The sequence below is a fragment of the Peromyscus eremicus genome, chromosome 5 (assembly GCF_949786415.1).
Source record: "Peromyscus eremicus chromosome 5, PerEre_H2_v1, whole genome shotgun sequence".
Taxonomy (NCBI): Eukaryota; Metazoa; Chordata; class Mammalia; order Rodentia; family Cricetidae; genus Peromyscus; species Peromyscus eremicus.
In genome coordinates this window covers 63,631,657-63,657,853 of record NC_081420.1, presented here as the reverse complement: position 1 = coordinate 63,657,853, position 26,197 = coordinate 63,631,657, and the positions used below count along the sequence as shown (strand labels likewise).

Here is a 26,197-nt window from a genome sequence, read left to right as displayed (position 1 = left end):
GTATGCAATGCTTCCAGTTCGTCTGATAGACATTAAATGCTCTTACTTACCAAGAAATCAACAGAAGTCTTTTAAAATTAAAACATTTAATACTTCAACTTACATCGGAAATAGCTTCATGAACAAGTCCCATTAATAATTACATTAATAATGGTTAATCTTATATAAAAAAGAAAACAGACTCCAGTACTTACTAATGAATTGTATTTTAATAGAAACATAGCTTATACCATTGAAAAAGCATTTTATTATAAACATCACTTATACACAAAATCAAATAATGTTGATATTATAGTTCTAAAAAATTCTTGGTTTCTCTAAAACAGTTACGATGCAACCTCAACAGTGATGGCTTCACATTTTCCAGTCTCTTGGTCTGTGCATGTCACCTGTAAAGATCCATCCCTAAAGAAACAAGAAATCAATTACATTTCATAAGCTCAGTTTAGACAAATGAAAGTCATGCATGGAGGACTTGGAAATTTTCAAAAGAAGTTTATTAAGATAACAATTAAACACAGGTTCAGGGTCTTTAAGTTCAGCAGGTGCTGTTTCTAGGAGGCTCTTAGATTTCCTCCTAGACCTCTGAGACCATAGCTATATTCTCTTGGAAATCTAAGATGATAAAAGCTTCAAACTTTATACAAGCTCAAGACAGGTCATGGCAAGCCCATCTGAATGAGTTCAATATCCTTTCTAAGTATGGCTTACAGAATATCTTGTTCCTAAAGTCAAATGGGAAAGATTTACTTGAAATAAACAGTGGTGGGCCTGGTAGTAAAGAAATGGCAACAGCGGAATTTAATTAGCAACAAATTCCCTAGACTAGCTTTTCCATAGCAGGAAGAAGGGTTCACAGAAGACCCACAATGCTAATTAGTTGGTATACACATCTTTCTAAAATAGAAGCTCTCACACTGGAAATGGTATCCACTAGGAATGCTGCAGCGTCTTAACAAATGATTTACCTAAAATGTAAGTTAATCAAACTCTAATGGAACCAAGCTTCACAGTCTTCATAATATTGGAAGCACTGAATTTTGTACCTTTTCATAGTAAGAACAGCTAATATATCACGTAATCCATTTTCTTTTTTATCTAAATCCTGAAGCACAACCTGTTCATGCAAAAACAACAAAAACAAAAAGATGATTCAGTACTTTTTGCTGTAAAGGATCGAAGTTTACTTTTTAATCAAAACAAACCTTTTAAAACGGGGCAGTTTTCAACTATGCCACCATTTAAAGAACATTCAGAGATTAGGGGAGTTAAGCTTTGTTAAGTACAAATATCTCCTTCAGAGGGAGGATAGATAAGACAATTAATGTATTTGTCCCTCTTTTATGTCACATCCCATTAACATGATTGCTGCTAAGAAGTACTGTCCTCAAAAAACAAAGACTTGAGAGTGGGGGTGGGGAGATATTAAGCCACTACCAACAGTAACACAGATTATGCTCCATAATACTTTCTGTGTATACTTGGAATGCTACGCATTTAAAAGAAATATACGGAATTTTGGGGCTACATTTGTCAGTAAGAGGTATTATGAAAGTCTATACAATATCTTTCTTTCTGAAAGACAGGTATTCCAATAAAGCAAATTAGGAGTTTGGCACTGCCTTCCCAGACGTTGCCAAAATCAAGTTTAATAACCTTCCAAGTAAGTCACCATCCTGTGACTTATTTGGGAAAGGAGGTGAAAATGGACAGGAGCACAGAAACATTCTCTTCTCAACTGGATGCCACATAACTTCTGTATTTTCTTTTTGAAAAACTATTTTTATCTTACTTATTTTGCATGTGCATGTGAGTGCTCCAGCCCTGATATGCGTGTGGGGGGTCAGAGGATAACTTGAGTTAGGTGGCTCTGTTTGAACATTACCTTCTACCGTACCTGGCATTTACCAAACAGAAAACTTTATCTTCTCTTTCCAGTTACCTAATTACTAAGACTGGCCAAGAGCATAGAGAAGCAGTATAATCACAAAATGATTGCATTCTTATTTGGAAGATTATTGATTTCTTCTCACTTTAAAAAAAATGAATAAAAATAATATTACCAGACTACATATATTTTGTATTAATGGAGATATTAACTGAATTGACTTTAGAGGAAAAGCTGAATATTTTCCTGTGACAAAGTTGTAGTGTCCAATTTTGTGTATTTACCTGTGCAAACTTGGTCTCCTCTTTCGCAGAGTTCTTCCCCTCAGACTCATAGAGTTCAAGGCAAACGGAAGATATACTGCCAGGGGCTTGTAGGGTGTGCTGTCTTCGGGCTGGCAGAGGAGTCCCGGATGGAAACAGTACTGTGAATCTGTTAGCACCTGATTCATCAATCCCCTAGGAAGCGGGAAAGCAAGATGAGCACTCTGGTTTTCACCTTTACTACTGAGAACAGCCCTTTACTCCCGCTGTACAGGAAATAGACAGTCCTCGCTGACAGTTTGCAGAGTAGGACGGAAAACACAGGGACAACCCCATTCCACCTCCTTGTTTCCTTACATATGGACACAAAGCTCTTTCTACATATGCTAGAAGCCAGTGCTTCAAACTTGTACTTTCATTTTCTTAGGAAATTAACATGTTCCATAGATATGAAGTGAAACAACATAAAGAACCCATAAAAATAAAATTACTAGGGCTGGAGAGATGGCTCTGTGGTTAAGAGCACTGGCTGCTCTTCCCAAGGTCCTGAGTTCAATTCCCAGCAACCACATGGTGGCTTACAACCATCTATAAATCTTTTTAAAAAATTACTAGTCTCAATTTAAAGTCCTTACTATACTTATTAAAGGGCTCATTATACATTATAAATGAAAACTTACAGCAGTTAATCTGTAGTAACTTTATGGAGATGCAGAGAAAATTAAGCACACCTTAACTAAAATATCCTTGGCTGAACACTCTATCATGACAGAGTCATCCACTGAAGAGCTCTCTTTCCCAACAAGAATCCCAGCTTCTATGGCTGCACCAATAGGGATGACTTCATCTGGAGGGATAGAGTTGAGAAGCTCCACAGCTGGGAAGAGATCTTTGATCAGCTGCTGCAGCCTTGGAATCCTTGAAGACCCACCACACAGCACAACCTAAAACATGAAGAATCTAGTGAGCCACCTGTATGTAACACATGAGACCTTGTTTGACACAGTATGGTCCTCTCAATTAATTTAAAATACAGAATCACACTATAAAATACAGTACAGAAATATATATTGAGCTTATGATCAATATGGTACAAAGTTTAATTATGAAGTCAACTAAACAGGAAGTAATTAACATTCTGTACTGTCCCAACACTTTATAAGAAATGTTTATGTACATCTACATCATTTTTGTAACCTATATTGCTATTCTCTCCATAAGAGAACTTTACTATAGATTGTTTTATGTTTGTACAAAGCTGTATTTAAATTCTAGTATGCTATCTAACTAAATCTCATCTCTGGCGAGCTTAATGTAAAACTACTCCTTTGTAAGTCCCCCAGGTTTCTCCTTGATTCATCCAATCAGCAACTGAGACTCTGGACATGCAGAATACTGAACAAACACAGTTTGGGGAAAGTTACTCATCCCATGGATGCTCTCCAAGTTAGATTGACAAAGAAGGGCAGTTAGAACTAGTTAGTTAGAACAGTAGTGCTCTTGAACATGTGGTTTGAGACAAGGGATACCATGCCAATCTTCAGGTGAGGGTATGAGAAATACTAGGTTTTTTTAAAAGTGGGTTTGTCTTTAAGAAGGAAATATTTTCCTAAAGTTTTATGATCCTAGTAAATACCCACAGAACAAAAATGTAAAATGTCTTTTAAAAATTCTCATATTCAACAAAAAGCTATATTAGTAAACTAATTACCTTAAACAACCTCCCCCACCCCCCTAAAAAAACCTGGAAATTTTTGGCTTTTTATCTTTCATTTTAGGATGAAAAAGACAGTGTTACTATAAATATGACAGTAAAGAGTAGATTTCAATCTAAATAAAATTATTTAAGTACTGAATCTGAGAAATGATATTTCTTCTCCCTACTTAAATTTGAATAGAAAAGTTTTCATTTATATTGTAATTTGTAATACACCTTCTGTACAGTAACATAGTTAATCGTCTTTTTGGGGGGGTTGAGGGGAAGGCTAGACTTGTCGGGGGAGCTAAGGGGTAGAGATAGCTTCATGTAGCCCAGGCTCACTTTGAACTCTCTATATGCATATGACCTTGAACTCCTGATTCTCCTGCTTTCACCTTCCCAAGTACTAGAATTACTGTTCACATTACCCTACACAGGGTGGTAATTACCTGTTCTTACTACTAGTTTTCAGTGTTTTGTAAAACAAAAACACCTGAAAATGTAGATAGTGCCTATCTCTTAGTGCTTCTGAGGATTAAATGTTGTAATGCCTATAGCTCAATCGCTCATTCTCCTTTCCCTGTAAGAGGATTGGCCATCATATTGTCAGGCCTGTCTAGAGCTGACAGAGTACACTGTCAGATCACATCTAAACAGAAGCATTAGAGGTAGCAGATGTTCTCAGTGTTCATCTTCTTTAATCCACCATGGAGTGGGGACCGCACATGGCTACTCCTTAACCTAGGTCCTGTGTGAAGCCGAGGAACAGCCATGAACGCAGGGCTCCCGTCCTTGCTGCTACTAACATGCAACCTGGGCAAGACCAAAGGTTGGCTCTAGACAAGCACTGAGAGTGGAGTTCTCTCTGTGGCAAGGGCAGCAGACGGCATGGCAGAGCCCCAGAACACAGGAGGAAGGGAACGGACACTAAGGGATCATCCACAGTATGCTTCCGACTGTGCCCCGGGTGACAGTCCAGTTACTGGTCCCGAGAACCCTCAGCATCAGCTACCTACTTAGTCTCTGGTGAAGTGTGGCCAACCCTCTGTGAGAAGGTAAGGTGCAGACAATGAAGCGACACCATTCAGCTCTTTCCACTGAATTCCAAGAGGGAAGCCGGAAACTCCGGAAGCTAAGGAAACTCCTAAGCTCAGAAGGATCCAGACCCTCGAGGCCCACCTCTAAGTTACAGAGTAATAGTTGCTGGGGACAAAAGACGGTGTGCTGGGGCTGCTGCAAGGAGAGAGCTCTAGGGAGACAGAGCTGTCATCCATGGGGGGGGGGGGGGGGGTCCGCTTTCCCAGATGCAGCAGCCCAGGAATTGCCTATATTCCTGCAAGTCATTCCCCGAAATTCAGGAATGATACTGGGTTAAATCTTGCTTCTATTCCTCACTAACCTTGAGATCTTCAGGAAATCATTTCTGGACTCGAGTGTCTCAACTTACCAAATTGGGGCAGATGACAGTGACTACCTAGAGCTGATGGTTAGTGGTCAGCAAGCACATGTGCCTGGGGCACAGGACACACTTCAATACCTGTCTGTCTGTCTCACACATAGATAAATACTACTGGAAGGGAATTATTGTTTTGTTTTGTTGAGGAACAGAATACACACTTCCATATGTGAGTTCACCAGATCATAATTAATTAACCAAAGTTCTGAAACTAACATTTTTCTACACCTTTATCCCTTAAGTTTTCAATGTGAAATTGCCCCAAAAACAGATTAGGAAAGGATAGAGCGTTACCTTGTTAATATCATCTGCCGTGAATCCACTCTGACACAGAAGTTCTCGGACTGCTTCTATACATTTGTTGAAAAGTGGAGAACAAAGGAGCTCAAACCTTGCTCTGCACGTGAACATGGGAACAGAGAGGGCAGAGCAGGGGCTTAGTGCAGTGTGACTTCTCAGCAGAGGGACGACAATCTCTTAAGAACGGGTTTGCGGGTTACTAAACAGTGTGTGTGTGCGTGTGTCCATCCGCGTTATTCACCTACACATCTGACAACATTTAATATCTAATTCAAAGGGAGAGTTGCCTTGCTCATGGCTGACCCATAAAGCATCCAAAAAAATAGCTAGGATGCACAAATACATAGTATGCCCAATAGTAAATCCACTGACTCTAATAAAACCATCATTTGGACCATTTTGCTATTTTTCATGTCCAAGCTTTAACAATTAATTATCCCTAGTTACTTCCCTTTACAGCCTGAGATCATGTTATAAGACTATCCAGTCTGTACTAAGAAAGTTGTATACTGACATGTAATATCAAGACAGATTCTCTCCATAAGAACTGCACTACTCCATTTCATATTCAACTGTTTTTTTTTAAGATACCACATTTTATTAATGAATAAAAACAAAAACTCAGAAATCGACATTAAATGCATGGCAAGTTCTACAACTTGCCCAGAGTGGCGGCTCACTTCTTTAATCCCCGTGTGTTTAATTTCTTTTACATTTCTTTATTTGTATGCATGTACATGGTGCATAAGTACAGAAAAGATAACTTAGAGGAGTTGATTCTCCCATCATGTGGGTTTCAGGGATCGAACTCAGGTCATCAAATACCTTTACCTGCTGAGCCATCTCGCTGACCCACATTTAATTTCTCAAAGGCAGGTAAATGATCTTAAATTTTCTTACCTACAAAAAACTAAATATACTTTATGGTTGAAATCTTTGAGATCAATTCCTTAATGAAAAATGACCAATTTCATTTCCTTTTTACGTGGCTTGAATAAGCATGTACACACTGAGTATTTGAACAGACTTGGCACTAAGGCATTCTGGAAACAGAAACAATGTGAAGACTCTCCGCCTCTCAAGAGCCTTTAATGCACTTTTAACACGTTTTCTGTCGCTTGGACTGTGCTAAAGAGCTGGCCACTCACCACAAAGGCTCCCAGAGAGCAGTGTTTGTAATGTTTCCCTCGGTCAACATGACTTTAATTTATATATCATGGGCAGGATTTTCAGAAAAGCCAACGGAAGGGAAGAGCCTCAATTACGAGACAGATGGAGAAGCTGCCCAAACTCAGTCAAGAGAATCCTGAAAACACAACTTGGGAAGCGGGTAATTCTAACTGTGCTTCAAAGTGGTGTGCTGTCAGATGGCTGGGGACTGCAACAGGCTGACTAGTTATTGGTAGGAAATGCGCAACGCGGGAGGCAAGGGCAGCATCACTCATCTGGATAAAGGTGCAATCACTTGTCAGCAATGTCTTCGATCACATAAAAGACATGCTATTAAAGGCTACTTTATGCACATTAAGCCTGTGTTTATTAAATGTCATAAAGATGGTTAAAGTATAAAATACTAGCCGGGCGGTGGTGGCGCACGCCTTTAATCCCAGCACTCGGGAGGCAGAGCCAGGCGGATCTCTGTGAGTTCGAGGCCAGCCTGGGCTACCAAGTGAGTTCCAGGAAAGGCGCAAAGCTACACAGAGAAATCCTGTCTCGAAAAACCAAAAAAAAAAAAAAAAAAAAAGTATAAAATACTGGCTAAGGATGTGGCTCAGTTGGTAGAGGGCTTGCTTAGCATGCATGAAGTCCCAGACTCTACTACTGCACAAACTGGCACTGTGGCGCATGTCTGCAGTCCCAGGACTGAGGAAGTAGATACAGGAAGATCCAGAGTTCTAGGTCATCCTCAGGTACTGTGAGTTTGAGGCTAGCCCGGGCTATGTAAGACCCTGTCTAAAAAACAAAACAAAGAGTTGGGGAGATGGCTTGGTGGGTAAGAGCACTTACTTTGCAAGCGTGAGGACCTAAGTTTGAATCTCCAGCACCCATGTAACAAACTGACATGGCTGTATGTGTCTGTGACGCAAGCATTAGGGAATGTGATGGGGGAACCAAGGATAACTCTCCTGAGAGCTCACTGGCTAGCTAGCCTAACCAAAACAGCAAGCCCAAGACAGATGTCAATCTTCAATAAAGAGTAATGACTACAGAGCAAGAACTTTGTAGTCAAACTGTAACAACCATTTAATCTAATAAAAATAAGACCCAAATCTGGACAGTGAAGTCCTTTCACTACAGATAACCAAGGAAAGAAAGAAAAGCTGCCTATTGGAAAATTATACACACAAGATGCTCCCTGAATGTTTGAACTTTCTTCCGTGCATCAGCTTTACCTGGACACATTGCAATCAAAGTCTTGACCTTCATACAATGAATCGACGAAACAATTGGCACTTCCCAAGGTTGACAAAGAATGCTTGGCCACTTCAGCACTGTTCATCAACTTCATCATGGCTCGGGCATTTCCTCTCACATTATGTTTGAACAACCTAAAAATGTAACATTGGAAGTTTAAAGGTCCTAGGTCATTTATAATTTAACGTCACTAAAATCTAAATACCATTACAGCAATAATGAATTAATCAAACACTAGGAACGTAGCTTCTAATGCTGTTAAACTTTTCTAAGCGTACTGTCTAGGCCCTTCAGGAAAAATAACCAATTTTTACACTGTTTTGAATGTCTGTATTAAGTAACCAAGATCAAGTGTACTTTGGTCTCAGAGTCTATCACAGGCGCAGCACTCAGACTGGCGACTGTGGGCCTCACCTTTACAGTCACACACAATCAGTGTGTGTGGTGTGAGCTAGCTGCTGACACTAATGGCTCAAGGCGCTGGGACTGAAGAGATGGCTCAGCCATTACTAGTGTGTTATACCTGAGTTCAGATCCCCTACAAGAGGCTGAGTCACCTCTCCAGCCACCTAAATAATTCTAAGAAAGAAAAAAAGAAAGAAAGAAAAGAGAAAGACAAAGAGAAAGGTTGAAATTAGGGAAAACCAAACCAAACCCTTGAAGAGAAACCTCAGTGACAATGAACTGGGTACTCACCTCTGGAACTCCGAAGCCAGATACTGTGCTAAGGTTTCTGTGAAGTGTGCACCCCCTACATTATCATCGCTGTTCGTTGAAAGAACCCGATACATCCCACTGTTAACTTCCATGACACTGAGGGATAAGGATGTTCCTCCAAGCTTAAATACCAAAACATTGCTTCAAGAAACAAAGAAGAAAAGGTAACACATCTGAGAATCACGCATTTTAAAGCCAGACTGTACTTTGGAAGCCATTAGTTGGATCTGTTTACATTACAATGAGGCAAGTCCACAGCTGGCATGTGCCATCTCTCGTCTCTAGGCACCGGAGTCCAAGTCTGCCTTGATACACACTCTTCTGAAACCAAATCAATGCTCCTCTCAGCCAGCACGCTGGAGAAACTATTTTTCTGAGGAATTAGACTTCAAAACACTAACTTTTCAAAGTAAATCAAACAAGGAGTTCATGACTATTATGAATCCGAATAGAATCCAGTACAGAAATCCTGTTAATATTAGACAAGTTACTACAACATGGATCCAAAACACAAGGACACTAGAAGCCAACTCCCTATTTCTGGTATACGAGAATTCATACTTTACAATACTTTTACATCAATCTGGTTTACCTCAAAATAATTTCCTAGTGACTAGTTTCTCTAACCATGAGAAATTTGGACAGGGTCAAACAATTTGGACAGGTTAACACCTCATCTAAATTAATTTCTCTAAGCGTGCGTGGCCATCAACTGTTAAAGTAATACAGACTGTTCCTAAGCACGTCTAAAAACTGGAAGTGCAGTAAGACCGACAGCGCTCCAGTGAAGTGTGAAACCAGATCAGTCTACAACTGTCCAATTTCTACAGCAAAATGAGGGCGACAGGACTCTCAGCTTCTGCTTCCCTGCATCTCTCTGTCACCTGCTCAAAACTAGTGAGGTGAGTGTCACGTGCCTTTCCTATGTAAAGGTCAGCACCGGGCTGATAGACACAGCTGCTATAATGCATTGGAAATTGAAAACTACAGTTCTGGTGTTTACCTCTTCCCGGTAGGGCAGTCTTGTCCAATCCCATAGGCGAGAAGAGCTGCAGATGGCTCATGTATTAGTCGCAACACATTAAATCCAGCGGCTCCAGCTGCTTCTCTGGGGACAATTTGCTCTCAATGAATTTCATATCACAACATGCTCAGTCCTATACTTGTAGCTATGCTCTGCTGAAAGGTTCATGCATTAGCGAATGATACTCCACAAGAGAGTGCAAGAAGTAGAACACGTGAAAAGGAAGTGACCGGAATTCACTTTCTGGTTCAAAAAACACTGTTTAGAGCCTGTTTTCTTGACAACATGGTTTGTGCTTACAAAGTATTAATTGAGAAAAAAATGAAGCTGTCAGGGCTTGGGGGTGCCTCAGTTGGCAAACAGGCCTGCTACACAGGCATGAGGATCTGGGTTTGAATCCCCAGCACCCACATAAAACACAAGTGTGGTGGTGTGTGTCTGTAACCACAGTGCTGGGGCAGGGTGTGTGTGCGCCAGCGTGGCAGGACAGGACAGGCTCATAACCAAGCTGCCCAGGCATATGGTTGATTGCCAGGTCCAATGAGAGACCCCGTCTCAAGAGATGGGGTGGAAAGTGACCGAAGAAGACACCCGGTGGGGTCCTCTGGCCTCCAAAGGTACCACCAAACACATGTGCACTGTACATGTGCAGACAGACACACAAAAAAGCAAGAAATGGAAAAAGATAGTTCTCAAATACATCTATAGTTTAAAAAAAAAGTTCACTTCTGGGGAGTCTCTAGGCTCTGAAAGTCTAGGATCAGTACCTTGCCTCCATACAGTTCAGAACACCCCCTTTGAAGCAATGACTACACTGTCCTAATTAGTTAACTCTGAGGTCAGAGTCACGTCTCACTCATCTCTATGTACTCTACCAAATACAACGCACCTTAGGAGGTGAAAGAAGTCAGTAATTTTTGACTAAATGAACAAAGCAAATAAATCCCCATGATATCAAATTTTAGGAAGTGATAAAAATGTCTAAAACATCATGGAAGTCTTCAATTTCTTTACTCTGGGCCCACAAATAAATACGGCAATTCTGGTAGCCAAAACACAGGCAGAACTCTACCAAGCAGAGTAAGGGCACCCATGTTCACGACACCTGTGAGGACCAAATGGACCTTTTTTTGTTTAGATGTTAAGAATTACGATAAATTATAATTGTCTGGTCCCAAGAAATCCCCTTTCCCAAAGTCTGGTGTTTAGACAAAACTCAGTACCCCCTACGTACTAAAAGGAAGCATTCTCCTTATTTCTAGCAAGAGAAACCTCTGCCTCTTCCATTAACATACACTTGTGGTGCCTATTAGCATATCAAGGTCTGTGCTAGCTTCTAAACTCCTTCAACGAGTACCTGTTGAGTACACTTCAAAGTCCTCCACCCCAGCTTACAGATTCCCCTCCTCCCAGGTACCCATGTCCTTTAAAGCCCTGGAATGCCTCCCCTTCCCCCGCCCCCTGCTTCCCTGACAGACAGCCTAGGCGGTTTGGAATACTCATCCTTTTTACCACAGAGCAGCTATTTTGATTTCTTTAGTGTGCCCATTTTATTCAATAATCACCCATATTTTTTTTATAATATTCTTATGTATTTCCCACATAAACTTCAATTACACGAAACAGGCAAAGTGATTCATAAACAGTTCCCAATCAAAACAGTTAAGAGGGCACACAGCATCTAATACTAAATTCTCTTGGTGCTTCATTTGTTTTTTTTTTGTTTGTTTGTTTTTTGTTTTTCGAGACAGGGTTTCTCTGTGTAGTTTTGCGCCTTTCCTGGAGCTCACTTGGTAGCCCAGGCTGGCCTCGAACTCACAGAGATCCGCCTGGCTCTGCCTCCCGAGTGCTGGGATTAAAGGCGTGCGCCACCACCGCCCGGCCTCTTGGTGCTTCATAAAAAGAAGTATTAATGACATTACCATGAAATGACTTATGAATGCTATTGTACTGCCTAAGCTATTTCTAAATGTAACTTTACATTTTATGACTGAGTACAATTTGCATTTCTTTTAACTAACCAAGTTAAGACAGTTAGTTACACTTACCCCAGAGCAGATTTTTGCTTTTCTCCAAAATCAAATGGGACGGTAATAACTACATCATTTGCATCTGAGCCCAAGACAGAATGTGCTGTTTCTGTACATTTAAAAGCAAACATGAATAAACGCATTATGATGAGACATGTTAAGTGATGAAACTTTCTGTAGTTTCCCAATTGAAGCCAAAGATTTTCTCACTATACAAAAGTCCCAATTCTGTGAATCCTGTCTCCTCCCCTCCTGTGGCTCCTAAGCCATGCAAGTGCTTCTTGTGGTTTTCATGATGGCTTATGGACACAGAACCAGGTACTTTCCAAAGAACCCAGCTTTTCAGTCTTGGACTGAGATCTAAATTTTATTGGGTCCAGGGGACTAGTTCCAAAGACATTAATCTGAAGAGCCCCCTTGCCCCCCACCCCCCATGAGCTCAGGACATTAAAAGACTGCCTTGCCTCTCACAAGATTTTTTTTTTTTTTTTTTTTGGTTTTTCAAGACAGGGTTTTTCTCTGTGTAGCCCTGGCTGTGGAACTGGCTCTGCAGACCAGGCTGGCCTAAACTCAGGGATTTACCTGCCTTTGCCTCCCGAGTGCTGGGATTAAAGATGTGCGCCACCGCCGGGCAGTGGTTGTGCACGCCTTTAATCCCAGCACTCGGGAGGCAGAGCCAGGCGGATCTCTGTGAGTTCGAGGCCAGCCTGGGCTACCAAGTGAGTTCCAGGAGAGGCGCAAAGCTACACAGAGAAACCCTGTCTCGAAAAACTGAAAAAAAAAAAAAAAAAAGATGTGCACCACCACAGCCTGGCTCCTCACAAGATCTTAACGACTGCAGAGCTGAACTGAGCCTTGTAAGGAATCTACAGAGAATTTCCCAAATTGTTCTACAAAGTGCCACTGACTCGCTGAGCCTTTGTCTAGAGTGGTGATAAGCCAGTGTCAATCTGCCCACATCACCCTGGGGAGGGCATTGCCAACCTTGAAGTTCTGAAGTTGTTAATCTGGCCTGAACCTTTTACATTATGATTTAAATAGCTGGAACCTGCAATGTTCAACAAGTTCTTGACTTTGGAAAGGTTTGGAGTTCAGAATTCTGGATTTGTTTTTTTTGGTTTTTTGAAATAAGGTTTCTCTGAGTAGTTTTGGTGCCTGTCCTGGCTCTCGATCTGTAGACCAGGCTGGCCTCGAACTCACAGAGATCCGCTTGGCTCTGCCTCCTGAGTGCTGGGATTAAAGGCGTGTGCCACTGCCGCCCGGCGGATTACGGATTCTTTTTTTTTTTTTTTTTTTTTTTTTGGTTTTTCGAGACAGGGTTTCTCTGTGTAGCTTTGCGCCTTTCCTGGGACTCACTTGGTAGTCCAGCTGGCCTCGAACTCATAGAGATCCGCCTGGCTCTGCCTCCCGAGTGCTGGGATTAAAGGCGTGTGCCACTGCCGCCCGGCGGATTACGGATTCTTTTTTTTTTTTTTTTTTTTTTTGGTTTTTCGAGACAGGGTTTCTCTGTGTAGCTTTGCGCCTTTCCTGGGACTCACTTGGTAGTCCAGGCTGGCCTCGAACTCATAGAGATCCGCCTGGCTCTGCCTCCCGAGTGCTGGGATTAAAGGCGTGCGCCACCACCGCCCGGCGGATTACGGATTCTTAACTGGCAGATTCTAGAGAAACATCCCCAAATTTGAAAGTTCCTGAAAGTTTGTATACCTCTGGTCCCAAGCATTTCAGATATGAGATATTCAGCCTGTTCTTACAGGGAAGGTTATGGTTAGAGCCAATTGGCAGCCAATCAAAATCTAGTTTAGATCTAACTGCTGGTTTGTGGAGTCACTCACTGTTTTCCCCTTCAAATCTTTTTCTTTGCTCGTGTGTTTGTGTGTGTGTGTATGTGTATGCTAAGATGGCTTTAACTTGCCTAGAACTCTTCAAGTAGGCCAGGATGGCCAGCCAGCGAGTCCCAAGCATGCATCTGTCTCCAACTCCTCGCACTGGAAACCACCATCCCAACTGTTTTAATGTTAAGGAACCATTTAAAATTAATAGTTAGGGGATGCAGAGGTGGCTCAGTAGTTAAGAACATGCATTGTTCTTGCAGAGATCCTAAGTTCAATTCCCAGCACCCACATCAAGCAGCTCCAGGGGATGCCTCTAACCTCAGGCATATGCACATATGTAGGCATATACACTTGTACATGTAAATAATTATATATAAAAAGTTGCAAAATAAAATAATTTCACAGTTAACTTTTGTGCAGTACCTTTCATTTTTCTGAATATCAGTCTGGCAACATCTTCCGGATTAACAAGTTTTGTTTCTTCTCCAGTATCTATTTCATATCGCAATTTCCCATTTTTCTCAATGACCTGAAAAATTACAATTATGTCAAATATAGAATTAAATAAAAACTTTAAACGAATTTCAGTTTAATACTGTATGTCATGACCTTTGGCAATCAATTACATTGAGCAAGGAGAAGAGGGTAAAAGAACCATACTCACTAGACATTTACTTTCCGAGATGTATTTCTGAGCTTGTGGATCGGCAGGGCTGTTCATAAAGAAAGATATAAAGATACCTCAGCATTAAAAAATTAATATTGTAGATACATACGGCTTAAAAGTCTGTACTTTTCACATCACTGAGTAGACACATAAATACATCAACAAAATTATTAAACTGCTCAATAATAACAGATGCTTGAATTCAATGGAGGGTTTACAACAGCTATAATTGTTATTCTTTGCATTTGAAAGTAATTAACTCTCTTGTTCTGACCTTGCCATACATTTTTGAATGGGTCTGAATACTATCAATGATCTTATTCCCTACACTTTCACACCTATGATCCTGAAGACCCAACCACCGAGATACAAAGGACAAAAGGAAGTAAGACTGTCAACTCAGGGTAAAGACCGAACCCACATTTGTTTCTGGGTTTCTATACATGAAAATTAACACCCAAAACCAAAATACTGAGCAAAAGTTTGGATGTTCTATATGGAAAGTTGTACCAATAGACATTATCTTAGTACCCCATATAAAATACCAAATAACTGCATCTATGAAGGCAAAAATGTACTGGTATGTCACTAAGATGTTAACACCAACGTATGCAGTTGATACTATTTTCAAACTTACCACCCATTCAGCCTCATAACACCCAGTGGGCGCCAGGTTAGGTGTGCAGTATTTTAGAGACATGTTCAGAGAGGGGTGGTTACTTCCAGGACTTGACCCCAGCTACAGTTCAGCAGCCTTCCACTGACATTGTAAATGACCACTCTAATTCTGCCCCTCAAAGACAGGTGGGAACTCTGATCCTTCACTTAATATCAAGTAGAAATTGCAACAAAGTAGTTTGCACCTTCCTAGTAGTCTTCTAAAGAGCTGTGGCTATTCTCTATACAATGTGTTAAAGCTTAATAAGAGATGAAAACTAATAGTGGCCACTGGTGGGCCCCCGGGGTCACTTGAGAACCGTAACCTCTGCCATCTGAGGGGACAAAAAGGGTTTCAAAGGCTAATTTGGTCTAGAACTCTGGAATCACATGTGGGTTCACCTTACCTTTCTCCTATCACCGAAAAATCAATTGAGAATTAATTAGTAGAGGCCAGAGGTAAGCTTGCTCCACGTGTCACAGCTAATTAATGATGTAACTGCCAGCAACCAGATCCACAGTGTAGGATTTAGTTTGTTGTTTTTTTTTTTTTTTTAAATGAAACTGCCTGCCCCTCCTGTTTTCTGAACCATGTGACCCTCATTTCAGATATTTTAAGGAAGTAGAAGAGACAAAGTTTCCCCAGAGTGGGATTTTGTACTCTTAGATTTTGTGTTCTAAGTTCCCCATAGTTCTCAGGGGTTCAGAACAGAATTCAAGTTAGCCAGGAACATCTACTGTATGGAGTTTAAGTTATTGTCGCATAGGGTCACTTTCAAGGAAGGGTGTTTTATGGAATTAATAAACTCTCTTTCCTAACTGTCATGCAAAGAGGGCCTCTTTCATCTGAGGACAGGATGCACATGTAGCATGGGGGGAGGGCGGCGCAGCAACACATACATCAATGACACCAGAGGCTCACAGTAGACACAGAGAAAGCAGGGTGGAGGTGACAAAGGATCCCTATCATCAGAAAGTAGTGGACAGACCCACAACTCCACACAAGTCACAACTTTATTTGTCCACACGAGGATTCAGGTATGTAACAGGAACAGAGGTGGTGGGCAGCTGGCACAGACAGCAGCACCTCATTCACACTGCGGCCTTCAGGAGGCGTTGACCCTACCATTGCACCACAGCTTTTTACCGGCCATGCCATATCCACTTTCTCCTCAAGTATCTCTTACAGTTATCAGGGCCCCTGGGTTTGCCAATACCGGCACTCAAGCGCTACGGGTCTCCTTCCCCACCCGTTACATTCCAGTGCCTGCACATCTAAATGTACATTCATCTGTGTGCTGGATCCTCACAACACCCCTGTGAGGTAGGTAGGACGGACAGTGTTAGTTCCCACGCTAGATGAAGAACCTGAGTCACAGAATGGTGAGAGGCTTGTTGGAGGAGGTAACGGCAGGCCCGAAGCTCAGGCCTCTCCTGCGTATGGCCTCCACCACTGCACTGTCTCTTTTAGTATTCTGCACGTTTTCTTGTTAACTCCTCCTCAGGACCTTGAGTTTTATTCTTATTTTGGTTACTCTGCCTACTAGGGTTTTCAAAATACCCCAATTTAACTCCACTTCTGTCCTTTAGCATCTCTCCTATCAAATACATGCCCATCTACATACTGTCACCATTAGATTTATATGTCACAGGTCTAAGTCTCCTTAAAGTACTTCTGTGTTTTTTTTTTCTTCCAGAAAACTTATCAGTATTAGCTTTATTTGGTTACAACAGATATGCATCTTTCCACGTCATGGCCTAAAACAAGAAACAACATACACTTATATATCCACTTCAACGAGAGAAAGGCATCTATGATGTTCAGTATGATGCTCAGAACTTTCACCAGCATATCAATAAACATCAATACCATAGAAGGGGTCCTTAAGTACAATTGTAAACAGTATTTCAAATATACATTAATAGCTGCCGACTGAAAATACTATAAATAGCTCACCTCCATTTTTACCTTTACCATGTTATTTAAAATTCTAGAACTAAAAGGTACTATAAAAATTGTCTAATAAAAATTCCTCAACTTAGAGATTTAAAAAACTTGAGGTACAAAAAGGGTAAGTGGTTCACCCGATGGAAACAGCGGTGGGCCTGCAGGCCCGGAGTGCGGAGCTCTAAGCAGATTCCAGTGGCGTCCACAGCACACACTGCTCATACAGCTTGCTCTTTGTCACCTGTCATGGTTCCAGGGAGGTCCCAGCCCGGGTCTGTCCTTTTCTTTACTAATTTGCATTTCCAGCTTCCATGTAAGCACCTGGTTCCACTGCATCCTCCCCCAAACCTCAACACACCCGCTCATTTCCTCCCAAGCTTCCTAATTGCTGGAGGGCATTTAAATTCAAGCTTTTTCCTTGTGTTTTCTAAAGTACTACAAGACCCACTAAGAACCAGTTCTTGCAGAGTAGTGTATCACCACCACCTCCCCTCGGGGATGTGTGCCTGGGCTAGGGCTTGAGTTTAGAGCTCTCCCTAGGGAGTATTCTCAAAACTACAGGGCAAACACAGCTGCTCTCTTCCATCACACCCACTAGCCCCATGAACTCTTGTTTACATCACTTAGATGAAAAAAAAAAGGTCCTCTGGATCTAGACTTGCCCTCAATAACATGTTAGGGCCCAAACCAAACACCAGCTGATAGAAACAAAAGCAATCAGCCACAAGCGGATTGGCAATGGATATGATCCAGGTGGTTCCCATGTTCAAACGGCAACCACAATGTAAACATACAACCTGCGCATCTAAAAGGGCTCAAATAACACAAAATGCAAGGAATTTACTTACACTTTCTACTTTATAAAAGTCACTATTTTACCACATCAAAGCCTACCAATAGGAACCATTTACCCCACAGAGTGCTGAATCAGATCCTCACCTCTACAAAGACCAGGAACTAGTAAAATGAAGGAGGGGAGCTGGTTTGACTGGAAGTGTTTGCTGGTAGGTATGTCGAAGACACAGCAGTGACAGTGAAAGCGACACAGACACAAACAATTTTCCCTAGACTAGCGACCACAGAGAGGGTTAAGAACTGAAGATCTCAGTCTAAGAGGCAGACAAGTTAAATTGATAAAGATTCAAGCAATGAGGTCATGGGACATCCCTACACTTCTGTATGTTGTAAACGGAGTGGGACACCCCTACACTTCTGTATGTTGTAAACGAAGTGGGACACCCCTACGCTCCTGTATGTTGTAAACGGAGTGGGACACCCCTACGCTCCTGTATGTTGTAAACGGAGTGGGACACCCCTACGCTCCTGTATGTTGTAAACGGAGTGGGACACCCCTACACTCCTGTATGTTGTAAACGGAGTGGGACACCCCTACGCTCCTGTATGTTGTAAACGGAGTGGGACACCCCTACGCTCCTGTATGTTGTAAACGGAGTGGGACACCCCTACACTCCTGTATGTTGTAAACGGAGTGGGACACCCCTACACTCCTGTATGTTGTAAACGGAGTGGGACACCCCTACACTCCTGTATGTTGTAAACGGAGTGGGACACCCCTACACTCCTGTATGTTGTAAACGGAGTGGGACACCCCTACGCTCCTGTATGTTGTAAACGGAGTGGGACACCCCTACGCTCCTGTATGTTGTAAACGGAGTGGGACACCCCTACGCTCCTGTATGTTGTAAACGGAGTGGGACACCCCTACGCTCCTGTATGTTGTAAACGGAGTGGGACACCCCTACGCTCCTGTATGTTGTAAACGGAGTGGGACACCCCTACACTTCTGTATGTTGTAAACGGAGTAGGACACCCCTACCCTCCTGTATGTTGTAAACGGAGTGGGACACCCCTACGCTCCTGTATGTTGTAAACGGATTGGGACACCCCTACACTTCTGTATGTTGTAAACGGAGTAGGACACCCTACGCTCCTGTATGTTGTAAACGGAGTGGGACACCCCTACGCTCCTGTATGTTGTAAACGGAGTGGGACACCCCTACGCTCCTGTATGTTGTAAACGGAGTGGGACACCCCTACACTTCTGTATGTTGTAAACGGAGTAGGACACCCCTACCCTCCTGTATGTTGTAAACGGAGTGGGACACCCCTACGCTCCTGTATGTTGTAAACGGATTGGGACACCCCTATGCTCCTGTATGTTGTAAACGGAGTGGGACACCCCTACACTTCTGTATGTTGTAAACGGAGTGGGACACCCCTACACTTCTGTATGTTGTAAACGGAGTGGGACACCCCTACACTTCTGTATGTTGTAAACGGAGTGGGACACCCCTACGCTCCTGTATGTTGTAAACGGAGTGGGACACCCCTACGCTCCTGTATGTTGTAAACGGAGTGGGACACCCTTACGCTTCTGTATGTTGTAAACGGAGTGGGACACCCCTACACTTCTGTATGTTGTAAACGGAGTGGGACACCCCTACACTCCTATATGTTGTAAACGGAGTGGGACACCCTACGCTCCTGTATGTTGTAAACGAAGTGGGACACCCCTACGCTCCTGTATGTTGTAAACGGAGTGGGACACCCTTACACTTCTGTATGTTGTAAACGGAGTGGGACACCCTTACACTTCTGTACGTGGTAAACGGAGTGGGACACCCTACGCTCCTGTATGTTGTAAACGGAGTGGGACACCCTACGCTCCTGTATGTTGTAAACGGAGTGGGACACCCTACGCTCCTGTATGTTGTAAACGGAGTAGGACACCCTACGCTCCTGTATGTTGTAAACGGTTATGCTTCCCCAGCTTCGCCTTCGCCAAGGGCAGTTGCATTGATAACTGGCATGTGTCTAGTGCTTCCAAACTTTAAAACCCTTTCACATCTATAAGCCACCTGTTCCTCACAACAGCCCTGTGAGGTAGGCAAGGCAGGAGTGACTACTGAGCCCCTCAACAGACGAGGAGAGTGCTGGAGAGGTAAAGAGGATTGCCTCACTCTAGTGAGGAGGAAGCCAGGACAAGCTAGCTATGGATTTGTTCCTTCTGGTTTCTACTAGGTCACCCTTCCGTTCCTCAAGGCCTTTCCATTAGTGGAGAATCTTAGGAAAAGGAACTCACTACCGTTCTGCGTATCAGCAGTTCATCTATTCTTTTTTTCTGAAGACAGAAAGGGAGCCAGGGTTCCAGAAGGTAGTTGTTCGATGTGGGCTTGTAACAGTCTGAAAAACAGGTCCATTCAACCAGTTCCTAGCTTTTGGTATTTGAAATCAATCTCTGAAGCAACTTCTCAAGCCCTAGCTGAAAAGCTCCAGTTGCTTCTTCCACCGCCGTCGCCAAGCGTCTGAGGGCGATGACAGTGTCCCTGCGCAGCTCATTGGCAGTGTCTTGCTGGGCACTGGCCTCCTCACCAATAGCAATCAGCCTGTCCAGCTTCTCTTCCTCTCTCTTGGAGAGTTCTCGCGCCAACCTCCTGTTCTCTGCCAACTCAGCTGCAATGGTCCTGGCCACTGAGCGCCTTCTTCGCCTTGCCCACCGTGGAGGGGGCTCACTGGTCAGAAGTCTATCCCCACCAGAGATAAAAGCAACTCTGGAAGAGGAGCCTGGAGGCTGTGGTGTGGAGGCTGCCCCAAGAGGGTTTCGGCTGGTGCTGGTGCAGGGACTGAATTCCCTCGACACACCCAGTCTGGTCATGGGGCTGCTCTGACAGGGAGCAACTGAACCTCTGAAAAGGTGGTGGGAGCTGCTGTAGCTGGGGGTCCCTTGAGAGCACCCTGAAAAACAAAGCCACAGTGTTGCAGAGAGGACATTCCTGCTGAGGGAATGCCTGCAGCCAGCAGCTGAGTTGAGACAGTTACAAAAGCAGGGCAGTTCTTGGAAAAGTCTCTTTCCACAAGGGAATAAAAGGAAATGATTCTGTAATGTGGATATTTTGGTTTTAATCATCTATAAAACTGACCCTGTGAGATCCCCAAGACCCTTTCCATGTGGCTAGGTAACCCACTCTTTTCCCCATGTATTCTTAAGTACCCATTACAAATAATGCCCAAAGATGGACATTATCAGTGTTGGAGCATTTGCCTGGCATGCACGAATAATGGCCAAACTAGTATGCTTTGAAAGAACATGTCTTTATGTGCGAAGAGTTTGACTACATATGTAAGGTCATAGCTAAAAACTTGAAAGTACTTGAAAAAGGGGGTTCAATGAGACAGAAATCAGTTATGCTCAAGAGGGTGCTATCCAAGCTTTTAATACTATTTGGGACCAAGTGACTCTAAGCCCCAGTCCCTTTCATGCTTGGGAGTTACCTGCACCCGAGGAGTCATCCCAGGAGTCCTCAAGGTCACTGGCTTCTGGCATCCGATCACTGATTCTCAGCTGACAATCCTCATCTGATTCCTTAACTGTTTGCAAAATACGCTGGTGACCAGCTGCCTGAGTCCTTTTCGATTTCCGCATGCTGCTTCCCTCTTCCCCTGGGGTGTCAGAGGCCACTAAATTCTGATCACAGTGCTTGGCCCAGGCAGCAGCCTCCATTAAGTTGTCTGGGTCAGTCACTATCTGATTTCGAAGAAGCTGATCCAACATATCATAAAATGGACAGTGCGGTGGATCCCCCATACTTGTGGCATGAGCAACATAGGCCTTTAAATACAATGCCTTCAGAACTTTAAACTTGGAGCGGCACTGGCGTTCGGTGCGGCGGAAGCCTTCCTGCTGCATCCGCTTAGACACGGCCTGATAGACATCTGCATTATGATGCATAGTCTGGAGGCGTTGGATGTACTCTGCCTCGCCTAGTATGGAGAGAAGAGTTCGTGTCTCCTGTCTGGACCAACGGACGCCCGCACTGCTATTGGTGGTGGCCATAGTGGGCTGGGAAGGCTACTGAAGCAAGCTCCTGGGCAGCAGGGTACAATTTTGAAGGCGTGGGGAAGTTCTGTATGCTCTCAGCATATTTCCAGGAGGAGCCAGCCGGTTCTTTCCTCTCAGGGCTAACTGCTGAGAAGCCAGGTCTGAGGACACCACTTCTGGCTGGAAAGCCACAGGGGAATGAGAGTGATAGGGAAGGTGTAAGGATCATTCTGGCAGCAAGATAAGTAGTGCTACCTGTGTGTAAGCCACTGAGGTATATGGCCAAGACTCTGGGAACTCATCCACTCACAGGAAGTACTGGACTATGGGCTTAACAGCTTGTAACAAAAGGAACGGCTCTTTTACAAAGGGTTAAATGCACTCAAGGCTAAGGCCTGATATAACCAAGCTTGATAAAGATGACCGTGGTCTGGTTAAGTAGCTAGGCCGAGGAGGAATATAACCCGACCATGAGGCAACTACCTCTACAGAAGTACTACCAGGGCTGTGTGGTCTCGTGGTACGTATGAACAGTATTCGACTTTTACTAACTTTGGTTTATTTACTGTGGTGTGTGTATGTGTTACCCATCTGACTCACTACTGAATTCTTGCAAAATGGATTTAACTTTCAAGGCCAGAAAAATGAGCTTAAGCTGGTCTGCTAACATAAAAGTACATAATATGATAAATGACAGTCAGGGTAGCACAAAGGAAACAAATCGAAACATCACCGGCTTCCAGGGCATAGATCTGGAAATGTTCTCTGTCTTGACTGGGTCAACATTAGTGCCCTGGAGTGATACTCAACTATAGTCTTGCAGGACGGTACTACGGGGGAAATGGTAAATCTAGTAATATACTGGTTGTCTTTGTTTTCTTTCACATGAAACTAGAATTATCTCCAAAGGGGGAGGGTCACTAAAAAAATTACTGGTTCCTCAATGACTCTGGCTTCAAGATCTATCACAACTCCTCATTTATGACTCAAAAACATTTGATGACGATTTATTTTTAATATGCTTAGCAGGATATTTTAACATACTTAGTAATAACTACCAAAACTAAAGGATATGGGAGTATAATTATCACACACACACACACACAAAATCTGAATTCATTCCTAAATATTCTGTTATCAAGTTCAGTGTACTAAACAGGCAAGAACTAGATAAATAAACATGTATAGGTAAATGAAGTATTAAATTTAACTAACAATCTCTAAATTTTAAAATCAACACAAGGAAATGTCTAATATTTGCCTTCTAATTAAATGAAGTAGACCAGAGAGAGTGGAGCTGAGGATTGAGTCCCAATCTGCAGGCTCATCTAATTCACCTCTTTAATTTGGAAAAGCCACAAATTCCTTGTGCCTTGACTTCCTCATCTATAAACAGCAAAGGAGAGTGCTGTGGGATGTTTTGTATGGCAAATGTGTTGCTGATTAGTCAATAAATAAAACACTGATTGGCCATTGGCTAGGCGGGAAGTGTAGGCGGGACAAGGAGGAGAATAAAGCTGGGAAGTGGAAGGCTGAGTCAGAGAGACACTGCCAGCCGCCACCATGATGACAAACAGCATGTGAAGATACCGGTAAGCAAGAGCCACGTGGCAAGGTATAGATTAATGGAAATGGATTAATTTAAGCTGTAAGAACAGTTAGCAAGAAGCCTGCCACGGCCATACAGTTTGTAAGCAATATAAGTCTCTGTGTTTACTTGGTTGGGTCTGAGGCTGTGGGACTGGCAGGTGAGAGAGATTTGCCCTGACCGTGGGCCAGGCAAGAAAACTCTAGCTACAGGAGAGTACTCGCCCGACAGATTTTTATGAGGGTGTTGAGAGGAGTCAGTAGAATCACAGATGTGAAAGCCCTTGAAACACCATCGAGTATCACTACTCCAGAGAAAATGAAAAGGCCTAGTTATTATGGTAATCCATAATTTGAGGAGACAGAAGTCTGGGGAAGCAAGCTTCTATAATTTTCTAATTAAAGTCACAACAGATGATTGACCTGCTTCTTAAGATATTAATTAAGCTGTTTCTCTGATGATTACATTTGTGAGTCAACTGGAAAAGTCAGTTCCCACAAAGAGTCACGAAGGGCCCCCAAGGAGGAGGATCAATAGCAGCAACATAAATTAAGACCAATTATAAGAGATTTTGCAAAACTCAATCACCATGCAGAGAAATCTTCAAGTTCCAAGAAAATTATTCAAGTTCACTGCTAAAAAGCATATAAAAATACAAAATGCCCGAATTACTACTTGTGAATGACACAAATGCCCAAAAGTAAATGAACGCTGGCATTCATGAACACCATCGGACCTGTTAGCAAGAATGGAATTTCTGAGCAAGCCCACTGGGGTGCTCCCTAAGATGACAAGCATCACACAAACTGTAGTGTCTCTAGTTCCATTCTGCCTAGAACTTACAAACACTTTTTGGTTACCACATCTTAAAAAGTACTTTACGTCATACCTTCTGCCAAGGATCTGCTTCACTTTCACTACTGTGCTTGAAATATTTCTTATTCTACTTTGTTTTGCTGCCAGACCAACCACCTGAAAAAAGAGCAGCGTATTAACTACAATGCATGTAATTTTTCATTATTTTCGAGTACAAAAATGAGCGTAAGAGAGAGTACCTGTTCATTTTCCGAGTAAGCAACGATGGCTGGTGTGACTCTATCCCCTGCATCATTTGCAACCACATCAGCCCGGCCATCCTAAAAAGACATACAAGGGTTAGTTCTCTCACACTGGAATAAACAATCTTATTGAACTTATCTGCAGGTTGTAGTGGATTTTAGAAGAGCCTGTGTACTTGGCATTTAGTCGGAGTGATGGCCATTTAGGTCTTGAAGTAATCTTTTGTAAATAATCAGTGATTGTTATCTGAGATTTAGGAGGTTGCTCTTCCTTTGGGAAATTCAGAGCCTTTGCATGACCTCAGTCACAAGACATTCCTGGCAAACCAGGAATTCTTGCAATGGCTGAGAACTGCTTAGGTCATGGCTCCTCAGACAACTCCTAGATCAGATAAGAGGTTGTGGTAGTCGGGGATTGACTTGCTAAAAGGCCTTTTGTGTAACAATCAATAAAAGCGCTTCTGCAAGGCTACTCTGGGTTCAGTCCTCAGAGACTGGTCCACCCTGCTGCGTGCAAAACCTTATTCCATCCTTCAGTGTCTCTCTATCATCCTGCTTAACTCAGAACACCGACAGCAGGTTACTTTGCCATCTATGTGGAAAGAAAAAACGGTAAAACAATCTTTTAACTGCCACTATTAGTTTCAAGGCTTCTACTCCATGCATTTTTTTTCCCTGGTTAGTTCTGCACAGTAAACTGAATCAAACATTCTATACCCAATAACTAGTAAGCATTGTTACACATGCCTCTCCCACAAATACACCTTTCCCCCCTACTCTCCTACAAACGCAGTAGCTAATCCCTTGGAACTTTCCTTATAAATCACGTATCGCTTGAACCCGGAGCTAGAAATAGGTAAACTCCTTGTCATTGTTCCTTCTGCCCCGATATTCAGGAGAGAAAAAAGCCACAGCTCCTTGTCAAGTTCTCAGTTCCAGAATCATCAAGTGTGCACAGCAGTGTCAATTTTTAACCAAGTACCCTCCAGGTACCCTTCTCTAGGCTGCAGTTCCACAGCACTTCTGGTTGCCCGAAATTCCAAAGACCTCCCACCTCCGGGAATCCCGAGCCCGTGACGTCACCGTGACCTCGGGGAGTCTGCAGCCAGTAGTTACTAAGAACTCTCAGGCATCCAGGGGATCCTGACATCCAGGCTTGTTCTAGACATCTTTATAAGAACGATGGCCCGGGGACTCCTCCAGGCATTCTGAGCCCTGACATCTTCTGAACCTTTCTGGTCATCCTATGGCCACGGCCTCCTAAGTGCACCCTGCAGGCTTGAGGTGCTGGAGACTCCTCTGGGTATCCCATAGCCTTCCCGTCCCTGGAACGCCTCAAAGGAGACAGCAGCCCCGACGTCCCAGTAGGGAATCCCGGAGTGCCGGAGATCCCCTCTGTATCCACCCTCCCTCCACGCAGCGGGCTTGGCCGTGGAGGACGAGCGGAGAACCCGCAACATCGCCACTTGCTCGTACGCAAGGTTTGGGGGCGGATGACCCGGAGCCCAGAGAACAGGGTTGCCGCCACGAAACCCAAAGCCAGCTTCCCAGTCTCACCTTGTAGACAGCCACACAGGCCGATGTGCAGCCCAAGTGCACGCCGATCGCCGCCATGAGGCGGCGGAGACCACGGCAGCTCAACGAGGGACCCTTCAGCAGCCACAGCTAGCTTCCTCGGAGTAAGCCCATCAGGCACTGCGGAGACTTCACGTTCCCGCCCGCCTACTGCGTCCGGTCCGCTGCGCCGGCCTCCCGAGTCGCAGCCAATCATCATAACGATCCCGCCTCCCTTCACAGCGGATAGCCAATAATCTT

The 26,197-nt window shown here is 43.4% G+C and overlaps 2 protein-coding genes across 3 annotated transcripts; both read right to left on the bottom strand.

Annotated features, from left to right (window-relative positions):
- Positions 1-190: 190 nt before the first annotated feature.
- On the bottom strand, positions 191-26,131 carry Hspa14 (heat shock protein family A (Hsp70) member 14). 2 transcript variants are annotated; one of them, XM_059263579.1, is made up of 14 exons: positions 25,940-26,131; positions 24,380-24,460; positions 24,214-24,296; positions 14,289-14,337; positions 14,048-14,153; positions 11,811-11,901; positions 9,742-9,846; positions 8,718-8,879; positions 8,000-8,155; positions 5,601-5,703; positions 2,883-3,095; positions 2,173-2,346; positions 1,047-1,117; positions 191-405 (listed from the first exon to the last, which is right to left on the bottom strand). In XM_059263579.1, the coding sequence occupies exons 1-14, from the start codon at positions 25,994-25,996 to the stop codon at positions 327-329; spliced, it is 1,530 nt and encodes a 509-aa protein (XP_059119562.1). In that variant the 5' UTR covers positions 25,997-26,131; the 3' UTR covers positions 191-326. The 2 variants fall into 2 exon arrangements, with proteins under 2 accessions (XP_059119562.1, XP_059119563.1); XM_059263580.1 differs by lacking the exons at positions 24,214-24,296; positions 25,940-26,131 and having other exon boundaries at positions 24,380-24,459.
- Msantd7 (Myb/SANT DNA binding domain containing 7) lies at positions 19,663-22,570 on the bottom strand. The gene is made up of 2 exons (XM_059263581.1): positions 21,190-22,570; positions 19,663-20,652 (listed from the first exon to the last, which is right to left on the bottom strand). The coding sequence occupies exons 1-2, from the start codon at positions 21,749-21,751 to the stop codon at positions 20,129-20,131; spliced, it is 1,086 nt and encodes a 361-aa protein (XP_059119564.1). The 5' UTR covers positions 21,752-22,570; the 3' UTR covers positions 19,663-20,128.
- Positions 26,132-26,197: the final 66 nt, after the last annotated feature.